This window comes from Pomacea canaliculata, linkage group LG11 (assembly GCF_003073045.1).
Source record: "Pomacea canaliculata isolate SZHN2017 linkage group LG11, ASM307304v1, whole genome shotgun sequence".
Lineage (NCBI taxonomy): Eukaryota > Metazoa > Mollusca > Gastropoda > Architaenioglossa > Ampullariidae > Pomacea > Pomacea canaliculata.
Genome location: NC_037600.1, coordinates 9,310,178 through 9,329,919, shown reverse-complemented (window position 1 = coordinate 9,329,919; position 19,742 = coordinate 9,310,178). Strand labels below are relative to the sequence as shown.

Here is a 19,742-nt window from a genome sequence, read left to right as displayed (position 1 = left end):
TATTTTTTTTTTCTCTAGATGTAGTACACCTTTTTTATTTTCAGGGCTGCACTAGCGCACTCTCTCATACTGGATACCGGTGTATTGATGATTCAGTCGCCCCAGAGGCCAGAGAACTTCGCTTTACAAAACTATGAACATGCTTCCATTCCATCCTCATGTTCCTTCTCAACAGCATTCTTTCATTGGCGTCTCGCTGCTCCGGTCATTTTAAAGGCAGTTCGAGCACAGCCGTTTGGAAACTAACAAGTATATCTCTGTCATCACACTCATTGTCGTCATCGTCTGTAATTTTTTTAAAGAATCACGCGGAAACATTTAATCACATAGTTTATTTCGTTTTAAGCCAGTAAAGCAATGTGAGCATACAGGCTTCACAGCTGGTGCAGCTTTTTTTTTGTTTTGTTTTTTTTTCAGAAATATTAAGCTGTATACATGAGGAAGTTACCGAATGCCCATAACCATTTGTAAAAACGAAATATCTTGTAGTAGCAGTAGCAATATTAGTAAAATACTCTGCAATATGGCACTGGTCCCACCTCAAGACATGCACTGTAGTGTGTCCAGATAAGAAACAGTTTGCTATGTTTCGTCACCAGAAAATAAACTACAGGACACTTGTAGACTGTTTACTGTTTATAAGGCCCTTTATTTTTCACTCGGCAAAATTCTAGGCTTGCAAGCTGCAGCGATGATCATGTGTAAATCATTTGAGCGCGGCAGGGGAAAGCGGCAGGTCGTTCCGCGCGGCGTAAATAGTAGGAGATGGGGATTTGGGTTCCGCATTCGCTTCAGGTCGTGAAATAGTAAACCTTGTTTTGAGCATCACGCTTACGGAATATCTTAACCCGGGCGAATATTGACAGATGTCTGACCCTAATTTGCCAAAGTTTGTACATAGCCGTTATGAACATGCGTGAAAATTTGGTCATCCTGCTGTCTGCTTGAGAACGACTTCAGAGTAGTTCTGGTTATCGAACCTTCTCCTGATAGCAATGACTTGTTAACATCATCCGTACGTCACGTGACATGCACCTCTTTGCTCAGTGGTTTACTAAATGGTCGAAGATCAGTCTTTTGCAAGTTGTTGTGATGTAGCGATTGCTTTTCTCATTATACGCTTTATTTATGCTTTATATTTGCTGTGACGAAAAGTAAAAATATTTTAAGCAAAATCAAAAAGCCCCCAAAATGCGTTTTATTCCGGACAAATTAAACTAAAGGATATTCAAACTTAGAAGGCAGGCCACTTACACTCTTTAAGCAAAGTTTTCTTGGCTGTTTGGAGCAGATTGCAGGCGTTATTATTTAAGATCAGAGATCTGGCGCATTTTACAGCACTTAGTCATCGACTCTGGCAAACATTTCACGTGTTCTCGACGAGGTATTTACTTCTCTGCCTGAGCACATAGAATGACGGGGGAACATGATTTACTACATCTGTTTCTGTTCATTAGCCCCAAAACGGGTCGTGTGACCCCATTACCCGCCCCACCCTCTGCGTTGAACAGTACTTTTGTGGTTTCTGCAAGGTATAATGTCAAACCAGATTGGTGGTGGTAGGCGGTTGTTTTGTTTCTGGTTTTTGTTTTGTTTGTTGTTGTTGTTGTTGTTGTTGTTGTTTTTTTTTTGTTTTTTTTTGGGGGGATGGGGTGGAAAAACAAAAAGGACGGAGAGTGAGATGAGAATACCGATAGAGAAACTGTTAGTTTTAAATAGTAAAGAATATCTTTAGCAAAGTTAATTAGTTTACGGGCATGGAACTTAAATTGCTGTTTAAAAAAAAACGTAGTAGAATAGAGAAGGCATTCTGGAGATCTTAAAAAGTGAAAAAGATCAAAAAGAGGGAATGAATGAGTGAGACAGCGAGCACACACTGAAAGTCCTAATGCCCCGAACATTTCCCGTTGGTTTCTTGTGATCTTCACACAATGTGGTCACACGATCGACATTTGCCTGGTTAAGGGCCTTTAAACTGTGTGTGGGTGTGCACGCGCTTGGTCTTTCGCTCTGACTTTTGTTCATCGTGCGTTCCATAGTTATTGCAGATTTTTTTTTTAACCAATAATGTCAAAGCGCAAGAAGCTTATAAAACACCTTCCCTTCCCACTTTTATGTACTACTTTTATGTACCCTAATGCAAAATGCCGTCGCTGAAGCAGCACATTCAAGCAAGCCGTTGACTGGACGCACACAACATCGTCCATCTGCGCCGTCTGTAGTCTTGTCCCTCCCCCACCCACCACCCACCACCCACCCCCGAGACCTGTGCTTGGGGTTCAGGTCAAGGACAAACTGCGCCAGCGTTCCTTCTTTCGCCGGACGTTCTCGCGGACTTGCTGCAGGCGGACCTTATCCGCTTCGTTTCCGGTCGTGATTCGCAGGCCGGGGCGGGGTCTGGGCAGAACGGGCGTGGTGAGGGGTGTGGTCTTGCCTTCCTCCTCGGGCAACGTCTCCAAGTTGGGCGCGCCGACGGGTGAAGTGGGGCTGGACGGCGGGGGTAGCTCACGGGGGTGTGGGCGCACGATCATGGCAGGCTTGGAGGCCACGACGGTAGCCTGCGGGAGCTGGGGGTTCGGAGAGACCTCCGCCGGTGGTGAGAGGGGGGAAGGAACCGGGACAGCCACGGCAGGGGCCACGGGGGAAGGCAGGTTGACTTTGATGTTGGGCGGCAGGCTGATCTTGCGTCGCTGCAGAAGGCTCTGTACGTCCTGCAGGACCTTCTGCTCCACCTCGTGCATACTCGTCTTCGGCGCCAGTTGGGGCTGGGAAACCTCGGTGGCGCTGGTGGAACCCGGGTTAACGTCTCTGGTCTCTGTTTCCAGTGGCACGGGGGGCCCTGTTTTGCCGTTCGACTCCTTGTTGCCGTTCTTCTTCAGCGCCTGCTTCAGGTTGGAGAAACGTGTCTTCAGACTTTGCTTTACCCCTCCTCCTCCCCCAGCGGCCTTGACACCTCCTGTCGACGACGCGGTCGTGTCGTTCTTGTTGCTGTTGCTGCCAGTGCCGCTGTCTTCGGTAGTGGCCAACAGCCCTTCCCCGCCACCTTCTCCATCCGCCGGCTGCAGGCCTTGCACGGGCTGCGGGCTGATAAACGCTTCCGTCTGAATCAAGAGTTCCTTCCTTTTGCGCCAGTTTTCTCTCAGGTACTCCATTTTGGACGCGCGGTCGGAGGCGGCGCTGATTGCCCGACGGACGGGCCTTGAGTCTCGCTCCTCTGCCGGAAGAATCGCCTGCGCTGCGGCAGGAGAAACCGTGGGATGTGGCTTGGACGGATCGTGACCCTTAACCTCGCCGTCGCTGGAACTCGTGGAGGTCCTGGCGAGGGCGACAATAGGATTAGTCTTGGGCTCCGGCGACTGGACGAGAGGGGCGGCGACGGTGGGCACCTGCGACCTGGTAGCGCCACTGCTTGGATCTTTGCCGCCGGTTCGCAGGCTGAGGCTGCGGTCCAAAGAGTGCACGCGCCGCTCGCGGGCCGCAAGCGCAGCAGGCGCCGGAAGGCTTGGAAACGGACGTGACAAAGACGCGGGGTTGAGTAGGATGTCGCGCCTCTTCTGCCGCAGCGATTCACGAATATTCTGGAAACGGTCCAGCTGCGTGTCAGCCTGTCCGTTTTCCGGCGTCGTCTCGTGGCCGGCGTGGCTTTGTCCGACATTCGCGGGTTCGCTCCTTTCGCTCTGTGGTTGCCGCTGTAGTTTCTCGCCAGAGATAGCACTCCGTCCTGACGATGTGGTCGTCTGCGTGATCTTCGAAGTTTCGCCGGGTCTTTCTCGTTTGCTAGGCTTTTTCTTCGAAGGCTTGGCCACTTGCTCCGTCTTAGACACCACCTGCATCTTGCCGTCCACCATCTCCAAAGTTTCAATGATTACTACTTCGCCATCTTCATCGCTACTGCTTTCGTCCATAAAAGCGACGTCGTCCAAGCCGTCTTCGAAGTCGCCTCCTTTGTTTGCATCCGTGGTCACGCCCGTTGTGACGTCTTCTCCTTGAACGACCTGTTCGAGCTCAGACTGGGGGAGACCCTTGTCGATGGCCTCCGGCGTGAAAATCTCGCTCGTCACCGGGGTGGAACTGAGGTACCCGAAGACTTGCCCGACCAGTTCTTCCATGGGAACGCTCTCCGCCACAACCAAGCTTAGCTCGGGTGTCGTCAAAACGACCGGAGTCTGCGAGACAATGCTGTCGATCAGCAGACCGCTGAGAGCCAGCAGCTCCTCTTCCGTAGCCAGGTCCAGGACGCTGCGGACCACATCAATCTCGTGCATGAGCAACTTGAGATTGCCGCGCAGGCTTTGGCGGGCCTCGTCGGTGGCAGCCATGAACCCCTCGTCGGCTTGGCGGGAGTCAAGAGCAGCCAGTAGCAGTCGTTCTTGCCGCTTGATGAAGAACTGGAGTTGCGCGGAGCGACGCTGTACGGCCCGCCGTAGGTCCTCCTTCCGCTGCAACCACCCGGCCTCCGTTATGTTGACGCTGTCCAGGCTGTAGGTCACTTTGAGGGCGGCGGACTGCAAGCTGTGCAACTTGCACTGCAGGCGTTCCCACGAGTGCACGACGTCCCGAGAGGCGGTGCTCAGCCGCCGTTGGACGCCAACCCCACTCCTGGCAGCGAAATCGGCCGACACCCTCCTGGCCGTCTGGGTAATCACGTCTGATGGGGAGGAGGATGAAGAGGCGAGGAGTTGTCGAGGTGAGAAGCCACCGGTGCCGACGGTTGTCAGATAGGTGGGGGAGGCTTCCCCGATGCTGCCGGTGCGAGGTGGCGTTGTAAGCGAGCTCACATGACCCTGGACACCAAAGTCAAAAGCGGATTGCTGCCGAGGGGAGGAGGACACAGCGCTACGAAATGAAGGGGAGAGAGAGGCTTGCCCTGACGGGGGCAGCACGCTGTACGGATGAACTCCTCCTGCAGCTGCGCCTCCTTGCTGCTTGTTCAGGACCAGCGTCCTCTGCACCTCGGCGACGTACTGACCGCACATTCGGGTCAGGAAGTCGTTGGCGGTCAGGCCGGACACCCCAGCAGCGGTCAGCGGCGCGTTTTGCCCGCAGACCGGACAGGCCAAGCATGGCTGCTGCCCAGGTGTTCCGGAACATTTAGGGGCCACCTGACGGAGGCAGTCATCGCAGAAGCTGTGCAGGCATGGCAACGTCCGCGGCTGGCGATACAACGACTGGCACAGCCGGCAAAACAAGATGCTGGACGGCAACTCTGCTGACGGCAGCGCCATGGCAGAGAACGGGAGTGCAAGCTTGCACGAGCGACCTAGTGTCTGGCCAGCCTCGGCGAGCCTCGCCACTGATGGGGGTTTATCATCTGCTGTTGCTGCTGCTTCTGCTGCTGTTTCTTCAAGGTTTAGCTGTTTCTTGTCTTTTCGCGATTAGAGTGCCCTTTGTTCCACAAGGTAGTACCCGTTAGAGAGCAAGGCGTAGATCTGGAGACAGCATTGACCTAAAAAAAAAAAAAAAAAGAAAATGAAATGATTTTGGAAAAGAGGTAGCAAATCAAAGCTAAGAAAAAAAAACGATAGAGGGGGAACAAGAGAGAAAAAAAGTCATTTGTTTCTTATTGAAATTACTGATTGTGATACAGGGGTATTTTGGGGGAGCCTAGTAGATTTGGATATGGTCATGTGCTCATACCGACATTCCAGAGGAGACAAATGACCCATCTGTCCTCAACTTCCCACTCACCCCGAACCCCAGGTGGACTATCTACATCCTGTTTTCAAAACAATGCATTCTTTCTCTTGATAGATCTTTTTATACCTGACCTGACCTTGTAGAGGTAACATCTGGGATAGAGCCCGCATGAGGTTGTCACTTCCAAGGGGCAAGTGACGGGGTCAGAATGGCTAAAAAGCATATACAAGCTTTGAGAAAATTGTGTCAGTACTCGTAGTGACTGTGTGTGTGCGTACGTGCGCGCTTAGATACACTTTAAATCGAGCCAACAAACTGTGCCGATGTAGTTTGTGCACGACAGTAACTAATCAGAAGCATGCGAAGCTGACTGAGTGCTACTACTACCACCACACCATACCACATCGCCACCACCCCTCCATGTTTTCGTGTTTGATAATCTCTTAACTGTGTCGTGTGAATTTTCTTGTCTAAACTTTGAGCATTCTCAACACGCCACACACACACAAACATAGAGGCAGAGGAAAGGAAGGAGGTTGTGATATTAACCATCGCTCAGAATACCTATAACTTACTCTCACATCCCCTACCCTCTGCTAACATTTCAGCCTATCTGTTTACCTGCCTCTTGTTTTGCACAGTGGGAAGCTCTGGTCTCGGGGCTTTTGTGTAATTTCTCTCCATGTATGCGCCTAAGTGACAAGCACAATAGCCACTTAATCTCCTCCCGACTATACTTCAAGATGAGCTGTGGAATTTCCCTCCGCCTTGTTGGCTCCACTCAGTCGTGTGCAGGCAAACACTTGACACAGGTTGCTGACATACCCACGCGTGTTTGTGTATATATAACAAAGTAATGATCTTCGCAGTGAATTTCTTTGTACGTGGGGTCTATATAGCCTTATCTTTCCCTCGATCGTGTTTAAAGTCACGACCACAAAGCGTCTTCTGTGTAAGAGAAATTGCATTCAAACGCAACCTGCCATGTCGAGCTTGAATTTTGTCTCCTTTTTTTTTTCAAAATGTAAAGCTACTAGTTTAATATGTTCATCCTTCTTTTCCTCATCATATATGTTTCTCGTTATTCATAACAAACTCTGACAATTTTCATTCGACTCTCCTCGTCCCTAATGTTTTCCGACATTTCAATCCGACAAGGGAAGGTGGTGGCCAAAAAAAAAAAAAATAATAATAATAATAAACCGCTGTAAGTGTGCCTTTAATGAGTCACTTAGAACTCTTAAATGGCGCTGACGCTGGCAAAACTTGCACAACGCCCAAATGGTGGCTCCCATTATGTGTTATTATTATTCACAGTTCACTGGCCCCATTGAGTTGGAACCTACATTAGACAGACCAGGCAACAGGCGGCGAACACTCGAAAGTTCATAGCCATTCTTTCATTCTCACGTAGTTTGGGTATGGAGGCGAAATAATTTGTGGGATTTTGTACGCGTGCGCCCGCGCACACACACACCCCTACTCACATGCGCTTGAGCACTGACACCCACGCGCGGCTCCCGCCCACGTAGAAATACACTCATAAGCAGGTAACAGGGAAGGAGGGAAGGAGTGATGTCCATCCCTTTGACTTTAAAAATAGACATTATCTGTTGTCCCGATTTAGCCACGTAGACTGGTATGATTGTCGAGCACCCCTTTCTCCACTCGTGTACTCGAGCCTACGCTGAATTCTCTGTGTGTGACTGTCATTGTTTCTCTGTCGCTCGCTTCTCAATAAACAAGGAGTAGAAATGAGCATGGGTAGAACCCTACGCTTCTGTCCTAAGCACTGAAGATCGATTTCACAAATAAGGACTTCTACGGCGCTACACTCATACTTGTATTTCTTTATATTGTTTCTAGACGCACGAACGACTCTATTCTCTCTCTCCTTTTACACTTTGTGTTATGCAAATCAGAGGTGGGGAACATTTCTTCCTGCAAGGGCCATTTTGATATTTATGACATTCACTGGCCGCACAAAGTTATGGATTTAAAACTTAGCCTTATATTTTTCATCAAACTGCAGTGTATTTATATACTTTTCCTGCGTGTACAATCCCAGCTTGACTGGCACTGGTGCCCTCTGTCACCACAACTCGCCTTTTCGTAATTAGGTGCGCAAAAAATATGCTCTGCACCTATGAAAAGCAGAGCGAAGCAATAGTTTGGAGTCTGTCAAATATATGTTTATAGTTACACAGTTCCTAGAGGAGACAGAGTATACGCTAACAAAACCCTTTTTCATAATGCACATAATTTCTGTTTGTAGTTGTGCAGTGAAAATACATTAACAATAATCATGACTTTGTAGTACACAATACCTCTTGATGGGGAAGTTTAAGGGATTTACAAAGCGTCTACATATATGCTACCCACACAGAAATGCTTACACATGCACTAATAAACTCATAAACCCTAACGAATCATTACCAACCAAGCCTGTTCCGTTTTCTCATCCTTTGGAAATCCCTGAAAGAATGATTGTTGTACCCGCGAAGGCCTGAAATGTATACTAAGCTACACAGCAATGTGGACGATCTTACGATCTTTTTTATTTTTAGTATCGGATAGGCCGACATAGTTGAAGAACGCAGCACTTATCAACAGCCGACATTAACCGGAAGTGGTCTACCTTCGACTTGGGGTGAAGGTCACATCCATGAATATTCTCCAAGCTCGTCCGCTTTGTTGACTCGGCGGAAACCTTTTTATTGTTTGTTGGCGTTCACCGCACGCTTGCGCAAACTGCAACTTTCAGTGTCAGGATCTGCAATATTGATGAGGCTTCCACACTCGGAGTGCCAGACACTACCTCTAGTGAATGCACCGCCAATCAATGGCTTCTCACACAGCATTGAGGAAAAACTTTCATCGATGTCCACAGCAGCGACGCCAAGAGGCCGCTTATGTCATTGTGTCACTTGGGCTTGACTGACGGTCGACCCGAAAATATTGCATAAATCATCATTTTGACGATTTATCTATATATTTTTTAATTTTCTGGAATTGTTTTGATGTCCCTCTTGATGCCTATATACTTTGACACTTCTGACTTATCACTTAAGATACGAAAATAGTACTTGACGTCATTCTCACTGACATCATTCTCACTGACATCATCCTAACTGACGTCATCTGGGTCGGGAGTATTTTTAGGTATCGGACGACATCTTAATCTCTATGGTGACTCAATTGAGTCGTCTGATCGTAAGTCTGTAAGCATATCTCTCAAACCAACGATCTGTCACACACACACACACACACACACACACGTACACACTGCTGCCAGTAACGACGGTTTGAAAAATAATCTAGCGCAGCACGTTAGCCTCGTCCGCAATTTCCGAGGTCACGCTGACACGCCGGCCGCGATGCACGAGCAAGCAAGCCTCGCTCGGCCTGGACTCTAAAAGAACGGTTTAGAAATCGGAGCAGCGACGGTTTGTTTTGTTAAGCCGTCACACCTGAGTAGTGCAGCTTATCTGTTACGACGGAGGGTCGCGAGGGGTTGATAAGTAGGTGCCAATAGACTCGCGAAGGCCGCTGTTGACTTCAAGTCGAGCGGCGGTGGAACACGCGAGTTGCCAGCTATTATATACCCGCCACCCGACATACCCCCTTTCTTCTGCTTGTTCCGCTCCTTCTCCTATAGACCTATACCACCCCTTGTTTACCTTGTTTCCCCTCCCCCTGCTCCCACCCAACTCATTTTGTATGCATGCTTGCGTCTGTGGTAGTGCATCGAGCTGAGTCTCATTGTCAGCCGCGAAGATGACTTTGGGCGGCGGTTGTAAACTGGGAGATAGAAAGGATAAAATTGGAGTTATTGAAACGAGAGTTATTGCGTGGGTAAGGAAGAGGTATGGAACGCCAGGGTGAAATTACAGTAGTGGTGGAAAAGGAATCGCGGCAAGCTTTGAAAAAGTTAATTGTAACCAGTTAGGCGCTCGGTGATTCTAAAGGTGTTTGAGCAGAGTCAGCATGCAAGTTATGTGTGCCTGAAGTATGACATCCACACACCTGTTAGATAAAATCTGTATACACCTGTCAGTTAGTTAACATGATAACACACCTGTTAGGTAAAATGTTTGCTTACCTGTCAGGTAACATGTTTATGCACCTGTCAGGCAAGTTACCTGCTTAAACATTGTCAATAAGATGAAATGTTTACACACCTGTCATTGAGATGGCATGCTTACACAGGTGTCATACGCAACTACACACCTGTCTGTAAGCTTACACAGCAGTCAACGCGTTTACACCTGTCAATCACTATCAGTGAAGTGGTATGTTTACACACGTGACATAAACACCTACACCTGTGTAATATTTTGCATTGACACGCGTTTCCATTTGTCAGTCGAGTAACATGTTCACTCACCTGTCAGTGAAATGGCTTGTTTACATCACGTACCCGTCTGTTACATCGCCCATTGACACAGCAGTTAGGTAATAGGATGACACACCTGTCATAACGTAGGCTGACAGCAGGTCACACCTGTCGTATGACACTTTTCACAGCAGCCACAATGTTTACTTGTATTTTCCCACTCGTCTGTCACCTCGTACTTTCACGCTTCCTTCACAGTGTTTGGTTGTTTCACTCGAACACTTCCTCCAGTTCCTCCCAGTCGGCGAACAGCGAAGATTCCCGCTTAATCGTTACAAGCGTTTTGATGTGGGGAGCTGGCGCACCCTGTGTTGACCACCCGAACCTAATAGTAACATCACCTGCACTTACCCCGCTGTCAGCGGTGTCACCTGTCCTTTGTCACACAGACAGGCGTTAGGAGAAGGTTGTCCGTTATTTTTGCAGCTACAGAAAATGTAATCTGATAATCGCGATTTAACACTCTCCTCTACCGAGGATTCACCCCACCTCCTCCTTCTTGGCTGACAGACCACGGGGCATGTACACAAAGTGAGTAAATACATGTGCCGAATGCTTTAAAAAATATATTCCTTTGTTTGTTTCTTTGAAGTGCAGTCCCAGCTTTTAAAAAAAAATAATTTTTTTTTATTCGAGTATTTGGCACATGTGTTTACTCAGTTTGTGTACATGCCCCGTCGTGTTTCACGGCCTCGAGATAATCGACTGCACGATGGGAAGATAGTTTAAAACTTCTTGGTTGTCTTGACAGGCATTATGATATCTTACAATTACCCCTCACAACTTGCTGGACAACCGGGGGGTAGGGGAAGAGAGGGAGAGCGCGGTGCACACAAATAGACCTTGTCGACGGAAGAAAGGACAGAGAGAGAAAAATGGGGGCAGTAGTCAACCCAGAAAATTCAAAAGTGGATATTTAAAGACCCGCCCAGGAACAAAATGTTTTTCAAATGGCTGGTGTAATTGACTGTGACACTGAATCCGAAAGTCTTGGCAGAAAAACTCAGCCCTGTGTCAAAATATCGCCTACGTTTTAAAATTTTGTTACACTAGTTGTTATTAGCACATGTTCAAAATTATTGCATCGATTGCGCTTTTCGTTGACTTCAGTTTATTCAGTCTGCGTGTGTATGCGGAAGGTACCAGGGTAGTTGGGCGTGAGGGGCTAACAAAGTAATAAAAATCAAAGTATGCCTGTCAGTAATTTTGAATGTGAGTTTATGTTGTGTGCAAGTTGGCCTTTACGCTGCAGGACATGAACGTGCGACGCACCGGCTCGGCAAGATGAAAGCTTTGGAGGACTTACCGGCGATAAATTTGCACAGCGGGTGCCGGCAAGTGCAGCACACTTTTCGAGTTCCCCGTGACCTAGGGAGGATCGCTTCTTAAAGTCACAAAACTGGCGCTCATTTTAATGATGATGATGATAATGATAAGTAAAATGCCAGCCAACAGGCAAGCTTATTAAGCTGTACTCATCACAGTGACAAATGCGAAGACTAGTCGCTTACCATTAGTAGAGGGTGATAACTGCAGATGGAGTGGCGAAGACATATTTCAGAAAATCGTTTGATGAGATCAAGAGAATAGTAAAAGGTGACACGGTGGTAAATAGCAGAGGGCGACCATCTGGTAAATAGTCTGAAAGAATACTGACAAAGAAAGTCCACCTGCGGTCTTCTTCTGATCCCCTTACGAGGTGGGGTGAGCATCGAGGAAGGGAAAAGCTGAGGATGGTATGATCGCATTCATCCTCCTGCGTGTTCCCCACTCCCCAACTCCTATCTTCCTGTTGCAGACGTCTCTGTTCCCTCCACCCCATCTCCTCAAGTTCTGACCTACGACCCGTATCTATGGTCTATAAGTGTTTGACCTTGTCCCCTTGTCCAGCTTCATTCTTTGTCGGATGATTTCTATACCCCGATGTCTCTGCATGCTAATTTCTGAATCATTGGAAAATTTGGGACTGCGGTTTGTAGTCGCCACACGAAGGTATGAGACACCTGTAGCTTTACGTAGGAGTGATCCTGTCAGGTGAGTAAATCTTCCATTGGAGTAGCCTCCCTTTTTCTGAACACATGCACCTGTGTGGACCAATTATTTTCTTTTTTAGAACGAGAGATCCTGAAAGGACAACCGTTTCAAACAAACAGAAGAAAATGGGTAGAGGCGTATTCCTCACTGTATTTAGGGTAGACTTGGTGGTCCTTAAAATTTCCCATCTGCTGTAAGGAAATGAGTCCTTTAAAATTATTTCCACAAGCTCAGTTCTGCAACCTGACAGTATCTAACAGTATTTCATTTGTTGATTCATTCATTTTATTTTCTGGCGTTTATTCGTTTATTGATTTATTCCATTTTCATTTGTTCGTTTGCAGCGATGAAAGTCATACAGTCGATTCGTCTCTATTTTAGCTTGAGGTTGTTCCAGTCGAGTCACCTGCTACTCTAAACCCGAGTTGGAAAAGGTCTTGTCCATGTTAGCAATGAGAATACACCGCACCTGGCTCTTTGTCTCTTTGTGAAGGCAGCCGAGTTCATTCTACTGGGGATACTCCAGTTTCTATCTCGATGGCGCGCGCACGCTCAACGAAAATACCGATGACATGCGCAGGAGATTCTGTTGAGCGAAAAGGGACAGTATTCACATCACGATCTGTTGTGTCTCTGTACTCGGGATTCTGTCCTCTCTTTTTTACTTTTTTCACCCCACCCTCACTGGCCCCTTTCACCATTCCTTTGGTCATAGTCAGATCTGATGCACTTGATGACCAGTCAAGGTGTCGTTAAATCGTGTCAGCACGCCATCTCTGCCGTTTTCGCTTTCTTGTCCGAGTACCTTTGGGACTAGACACACTTCAGGCTTGAAGGGATGGGGAATTCCTGTCGGTAGCATTTGCAAAATTGGCTACAGATCGAAGAGTTCGTTTTCTGAGAATGACCGTTGACTTAGCTCATCGAGGCTAGGTGCTTGGCGTGTACCTGGCCCCAAGGCCGCAGAGCCCGGTTGCATGACTTCCAAACCCAAGTATTTTAGGCTTATACTTCCAAAAATTGCGTGTCGGCTGGTGTGCACGTGAGGTCTTTGTAAACGAGTCTTAGGTCGCCCAGTTTTCTGGTGGGATGTCCGAGTATTCAGACTTGCACTTGCAGAGGCCGGCGATTTTAAGACTTGTTTTGAGGATCTCAGCCCTGTGCAGCACGAGCTGGAGAAACAGTGTGTGACCTTTGACAGCGTGACCTCGATCTGCGGGTGTGTGGCGGTTGGATAGGAGGGTGGGGGGAGAATGTGTCGATCCTCTGGCCGTAGCCGACACGCTTGATGGATGTCGCTTTTCTACACAGCAGGACGAACCGATCAATCAGCGCGCGCATCGACCTCACAAATACGTCACTTGCCGCTAGGACTAGCTTGCTTTTCTCCTTCTTCCACCTCTAAGTTCCTCCTTTCTTTCTTCTGACAGCCGCGTATTATTATTATACCTTGTTCCTTGGTTAAAGTTATCTGTTTAGTTACATGTATACAAGTATTTTGTGTAAATTTTCTGTTTTAGTTTTTGCCATATTCTCCCCTCTTCTTTTTTTCAAAGATTTAGTGAAACTTAGAAACAAAAGAAAAATTTTCAAGTTAGTGAGTCAAGGTAACTTTTACACATCCAGCAAGTGCGAAAAGAAAAACAAAGTTAAAGTCCAACTCCAGTGCCAGTCTGAAATGTGCATATTGTTTATCTCTTACAAAACTAAGACCACCAGACGCCAGTTTTATTGGTTGTTATTGTTTTTTTTATTGTTTGTTGTTGTTGTTTTTGGGTGGGGTGTTTATTTAAAACTTCGTTTGGCACCAGTGATGCCAAATCGAATGATATGAATTCTTTGGTGATATTCCTCTGACCTGCCCGTCCTGGTCAACCACACGACCCCACTAGCTTTTGTCAAGGGGTCAACGCTGACAGCAGGCGGACAGAGTTTTGTGAGACTCACCTTGTCTGCCCTCCGAGGTAAACACGGGCCCGACCCGTTTACACACACACACTTGTCTCAGAGAAAGAAGAAAAGCAAAGAAAGGAGAGAATATCACTGGACTGGCGGCAGAAAGCCAGCTTGAAGACGGTTACTACTTTTAACAAGTGGGAGGAGTGGGGCAATACACGGGAGAGAAACGCAGAGGCGGGAGTCTGTCCGCGCGCGCGCTTATTCAGAAGTATATGTATATGCATGTAAATATATTTGATGTTATCTACAATTCACGTTACGGATAATGGGTTAATGAATATCTTGCTGTCAACGACACCACCATCATTGTTACCGCGGTTGCTGTGACATGGGGCCCACGCGGTCCCTCCCGTTGTAAGGGGTTGTGGTGGAGGCGGAGGAAGTCGTTGCCGTGTCACCTTGACCCACTGTTGTTGACACGATGTCCAGGACGGCGGACTTTACGTGAGGTGAAAGGGTTTGTCTGTGTAGTTTAGTGGCGGTGCTTATCGATTGTTTGTTGATGGCTCACACGGGCTCGGCTAGCCGACTGGTTAGAGCATCCGGCGCCCCAACCCGGTTAAGGCACGCATCAGCCGGTTCAATACCCGTATGACGCAAGGAACTTCCTACAGCTGACGTGTGTGGATGGGGTAGAGAAGGAATGACATCTGGGAATACTAGCAGGGTTAGGGTTAACGATAACCGGTCTGTGCGTTCTCTAATCTCTAACATATCAGTCTCCATCGAAGGTGAAACTTTGGGGCTGCAACAGACCAACAGACCCTTGTCTAGTCTCAACATCGCAAACTTTCGCTTCCCATGTCTGCGCGGTTTTTCTTTCTTTTTTAAAAAAAAAAAAAAAAAAAAGACGAAAGCAGAACTTCGTTCGAGCTACGAGCTTTGTGTCCTCCTCAGTTGACCCTAGATCGTCGCTCGAACGGAGCTTTGATTGAAACGCGCACCTGCCGGGTCGCCGCGTGCGCCATCCGAGAGTCGCCTATTAGCGAGTGCCTAGCGATACCCGTGTGCGGTTTCTTGTGGAGCAGTGCGCATGTGTGGCATCAAGGGACGTAACAGGAAGTGACAGCTTTTGATGACGTCTTTAGGGTCAAGGTTGGATTTTTTGCTGACTTTATAAGACATAAGAATGTGCATATCCGCAGACACTTTTTAGTCTTTCACTCCCATCTCTCTCTATATATACCACAGGCGCAGAGAGAGATGCCCACGCGTGCACACACACACCTCTGTGCTCTGTTCATCCAGCCTTGTACACAACGAGTGAGGAGACATTTCCATACAAGTAAACGCCTTTGTTAATCTACGTTAGAATCAGTTGGCATTCTCTCTTACATATTCTCACACACACACACCGTCTCTCCCTCTCTTATATATTGTCTCAACATTGTAACAACAGCGTTGACATAGCAGCTATTCACGTTTAAGAGGGCGATTGATTGGGTGAGATCAAAGAGACATATTGGTGAGAACACAAAGGGTGATTGCGGAATAAATCTCTACATGGCACAGCAGATATGGGTGGCAGCGAGAAAATGTTTTGCAAAAGTATGAGGTATGAGTGTGTTGGAGGGGATGAACTGGGGGATGGGGAGCTTTAGCCCTCTCAGTCTCTCTGCACCTATATGTACATGCTGTATTTCGCAGTCTCTAGCTCTGCCTGTGATCTCTGTCTCTTGCTATGCTTTCCCTCTTTCCCTCCCTTTCTCTCTCTCTCGCTGTAAATTCTGGCACTGACATCACTACCGTAATTGTAGAGGACCGCGCGGTGCACTGACCTTCGATTTTTAGCCCCCGTACCCGCTCCCCACCACCATCCCAACCCGTGGGTGTTAGCGTGACAATGGAGTGAAGTGTTGTAAATATATTCCTTTTGAGCTACCAGACGCCACCGTCGCAGTCAGGAGAGCCGAGCTCTGTGGGAGGTTTTAACAAATAAAAAATAAATAAGTAAAAAAGTATCTATATGCAGCAGGTTCAAGCTTAAAGCCAGAAGCACTTTTGAGGCGGGCGTGAAAATGTCATGCCACCGATGACGGAAATTGAGCTGAGTCAGCATGTTTTCATTGTACTCTCTCTCACTCTCACTCGCTCTCTCTCACACACACACACGTTATGTATAGTGCATACGTGTGCACTGAGACAAAGTGGGCGGATAAAGAGAGAGATGACGAAAAGTGGAGAGAGAGACTGCAAGACAGGCAAAAAATTATAGAGAGAAAGGAGGAAAAAACAAAGAAAGAGAGTGGATGACACGCGAGAGGAATAGAAATACAGAGTGCTGGTGCGAATGCAGAAGTGCAGCTAGAGAGAGAGTGAGAGAGAAAGAAAAAAAGAAGTGGAGAGGTGGCAGACATTCTGGTGTTGTGGTGCTGGTGTTCACGAGTCTGTGAGCACGTGATCAATAGCCTGTGTCTGGTAGACATGACGACGCACATTCACGGCCAGGTGCATCTTTCAGGTGTCCTTGGCACATAAACGAAACGAAGATTGTTAGTGTACCGTGTAGCAGCTACATCCGGGTTCTACCACCTCAACGTGCACCTGTGTATTGCGTTCAAGTATCGCCTTGTGATGTGTCGTTATTCACACTGCACATACTCGCGTCGGCAGACACGGGCAAGAGAGCGGGTGACACAGAGACAGAGAACGCGAACACCTACCAGCCTGTCCTCGAAGCGATGAAAACAAGAAACGTTCCATCCAGAGACAGGACCTCGGCCCACGCAGGCACACAACTCTCCGTCCTCCACCACAACATCCACCCGAGCGACCCGTCCCAAACAAGAAAGCCACGCTCGACCCCCACCCCACCCTCAAGCAAGCAAACAAGCCACCCTGGGTGTGACTAAAAACTTGTACTGACCTACTAGGCAGACTAGCGGTCGCCTTCCATGGTGGAGCCGGACCGCAGGACGCAACAGCTCGGTAATCATCCACCATCCACATCGATTGCCTCGTCTGCTCTCCGGGCTTGGGAGGCGAGCGCTAGTCGTCGGCCATGGCGCGGGATTTCTCGGTTGAGGGAGGAGAGAGGGAGGGGGACACCGCTTTCTTCTTTCCCCACCCTCGGCGAAGTCTCGCGAGTCGCATTGTGTGCTGCGCGCATGCGCGGGACGGAAATTCCGCTCGCCGCCCGCCCACTGCACACACTCCGCGGCAGCGTTCTCGCTCGGACGCTGGTAGGGTTGCGAAACCCGCGCGGGCAGTTCACGGGGTAACAGTTTGGGAGGTTAGGGGAAGGGGAGGGAATGCTACCCGGGGGTGAGTTTTATTTTTGTGGTGGCGCACACAGAGTCCCGACTCAGCAAACGAGGGTATCGCGACATAACTGAGATTTGCTGAGGTTAGCACCCACCCTTTAGTAATAATTTATATCTTCTGTTCTTGTGAGTGAAAGTGGTGGAGATCATTTTTTTATGTATATCTGTAGGTTCGAATGATCGCGTGTGTATCGTGCACGTGTGTATGTGTGTGAGAGATATATATAAAGTCATGGTAACTAGCGTGTCATGGCGGCATCGATCTGTGACAAGCCACCCCATGTATAAAATATAATGCAGGAGCCTTGGGGCCATTCAGACAAACATACTTAACAACTGCCTGCGGCAACGGAACAGGGTGCTTTGGAGCAAAACGTACGCACGCTTGCAGCAGATGTACAGCCCCTTGGTGGCTAACATAAAAGACGGTTGGAAAATGCACAATCCGCAGCAGTGGAGTGTCCCGGGGTGCTGGGGTCGCGTGCACGGCGAAACTGTTGTATTTAAACAGAAAAACAAAAAGTCCAGAAGGTGGAGACGTCCACAGGCGTGTATACAAATCAGATGCGTCTTCCATTTTTTTTCCCTTAACTGTCTTACCTGCCTTATACCTGTCACAGCCAGGTGTGACAGGCTGGCGCATGGAAGACGAGAGGTCGCACGGGGCAGGAGTGTGTCAACATATATATATAGACTTGATTGTTTAATCTCGTCCCTTGCCCACAAGCACAAACACACATATCGCAAATAAATCTCTCTGACACTTCTTGCATGGAGGTGGCAATTTTTTATGATAATGATGATGAATCATTATTTTTATAGCTGGCTGAAGGGGTTGAATTATATTACTGCCTCTGCACTTTGAGGTGTTTGTTTGTTTGTTTGTTTGTAGGGAAGGGGGTATTTATATGTCTGTATTTTTTATTATTATTATTCTATCGCCCATCCGTTGTCGCCTTACCCTCGCACGAAGGCGTTCACTAGTAAGACCAATGAACACACACAAACACACACAATGTGTGGGTACAGTCAACAGACGCGGGAATGTGCATGCATGTGCAAGCGTGCATGCGTGTGCTTGCTCGCGTGTTGTTGCATACAAGGGAGATAAATGTCTGTGTGTGGATACTGATTCTTTTAAAGTCGTCCGCTTGCCCCTCCCGTCTTTTTTCCTGCGTTGACAGTTAAGTTCACGAGAAAGTCGCCGCTCATGATGAGAGAAGAATGAGTGTCACCCCGAGCGCTTTCGTTACGGTGTGGGGTGGTAGTTGGGAGGGGTGGACGAAATAAAGGGCGACAATATATGTAGGAAGTGCTACCATGTGGAGGACTTGAGGCGAGTTAATTGCTCTTTTTTCTCTCCTACATAGCTTGCACAATCATTTGGTGGCTTGATTAACTGAAGAGTGGCGAAAGGTGTGAAGGTTTATGTGTAGGAGTGGGGTGGAGGGTAGACGAGGAACTTTTTTCTGATTTTTTGTTTATAAGTAGTGCAAATGTGTTCATTTTTATGTGCATGTTCATAACGAATGAACTAGAGTGAATGCGCATACCAAAGGAGGAACTTAAAAACTAGTTTAATTGATCTTCTTTTTTGTTCTTTGTTACTTGTGGTGAACAATTATTGCAGTCATAATGAATAAATGAATAAATTATAGAAGTGAATGCCCGTGTACAGGTGGCCACAGGTGTCCATCTCACACACAAACGCGATACAATAAATTATTATATTCAGTTGCACAACAAACAATAAGAGCCTGCTAAAAAATAAAAAAGAAACGAGGCCAAAAGATTTGCAAAATAGAATAAAAGGGGAGGTAAGAGTCACAGCCCTTATCTTTTTTACGACACACGTCAACTGTTTCTTTAACAGCACGCGTATTTTTTTCACCTTATGCACACATCTTCGCTGCCGTTAGCGGTCTGCCCTCGTTGTGGCCGTCACCTGTTTACGTCTCTGTGAATGATAACGAGGAACTTTAATGTCCTTTACTCTTTTTCTCTCTCACTTATTTATGGAAGCAAAGGGATCAGACGATGTGGTTTATGCGCGGTGCTTGGAGGAAGGTGTGCGTGTGTGTGTGTGCGGTCAGTGAAGCGAGGAGCTGGCGCCGACAACTAGATCCCCGCTGTAGTCGTCGCCGTGGAGGAAGCGGTGGGTACCGGACCAGCGACGACCTTTAAGGCCGCCTTACATAGTGCAACAAAAGCTTTTTAATCAGAGTTAGTTCTGACTGGCTTCAACGAGCAAGTTATTTAATTTCCGGTGCACTACTTTCCACAAAGCTTCCTTCAGCGCAGAATGATTAATTATTAATAGTTGAGAGGTAAGACTGGCAAGTGATGTTGCTTATATGACAAACTTCTGTTGTAAACGTGTGGAATAGATAATTTCTCGGGTGTTTCATTCATCTGGCTGGTGCAGTGTGCATCTGACTGAATGATATCAGCCT

General features: G+C 47.7%; 2 protein-coding genes across 6 annotated transcripts in view; one reads left to right on the top strand and one right to left on the bottom strand.

The window, feature by feature from the left end:
• The window catches only part of LOC112575592 (zinc finger CCCH-type with G patch domain-containing protein-like), a 35,693-nt gene that overhangs the window by 6,831 nt on the left and 9,120 nt on the right, over positions 1-19,742 (top strand). The gene's annotated exons all lie outside the window — the stretch shown is intronic.
• Positions 318-17,223, bottom strand: LOC112575589 (actin cytoskeleton-regulatory complex protein PAN1-like). 4 transcript variants are annotated; one of them, XM_025257539.1, is made up of 2 exons: positions 16,893-17,223; positions 318-5,446 (listed from the first exon to the last, which is right to left on the bottom strand). In XM_025257539.1, the coding sequence occupies exon 2, from the start codon at positions 5,223-5,225 to the stop codon at positions 2,280-2,282; it is 2,946 nt and encodes a 981-aa protein (XP_025113324.1). In that variant the 5' UTR covers positions 5,226-5,446; positions 16,893-17,223; the 3' UTR covers positions 318-2,279. The 4 variants fall into 4 exon arrangements, with proteins under 4 accessions (XP_025113324.1, XP_025113327.1, XP_025113325.1 ...); XM_025257542.1 differs by lacking the exon at positions 16,893-17,223 and adding an exon at positions 16,690-16,828; XM_025257540.1 differs by lacking the exon at positions 16,893-17,223 and adding an exon at positions 10,025-10,626.

Bases quoted from the DNA above. Each gene is read 5' to 3' on its own strand.
- LOC112575589 (XM_025257539.1), bottom strand. From the start codon at position 5,225: ATGGCGCTGCCGTCAGCAGAGTTGCCGTCCAGCATCTTGTTTTGCCGG.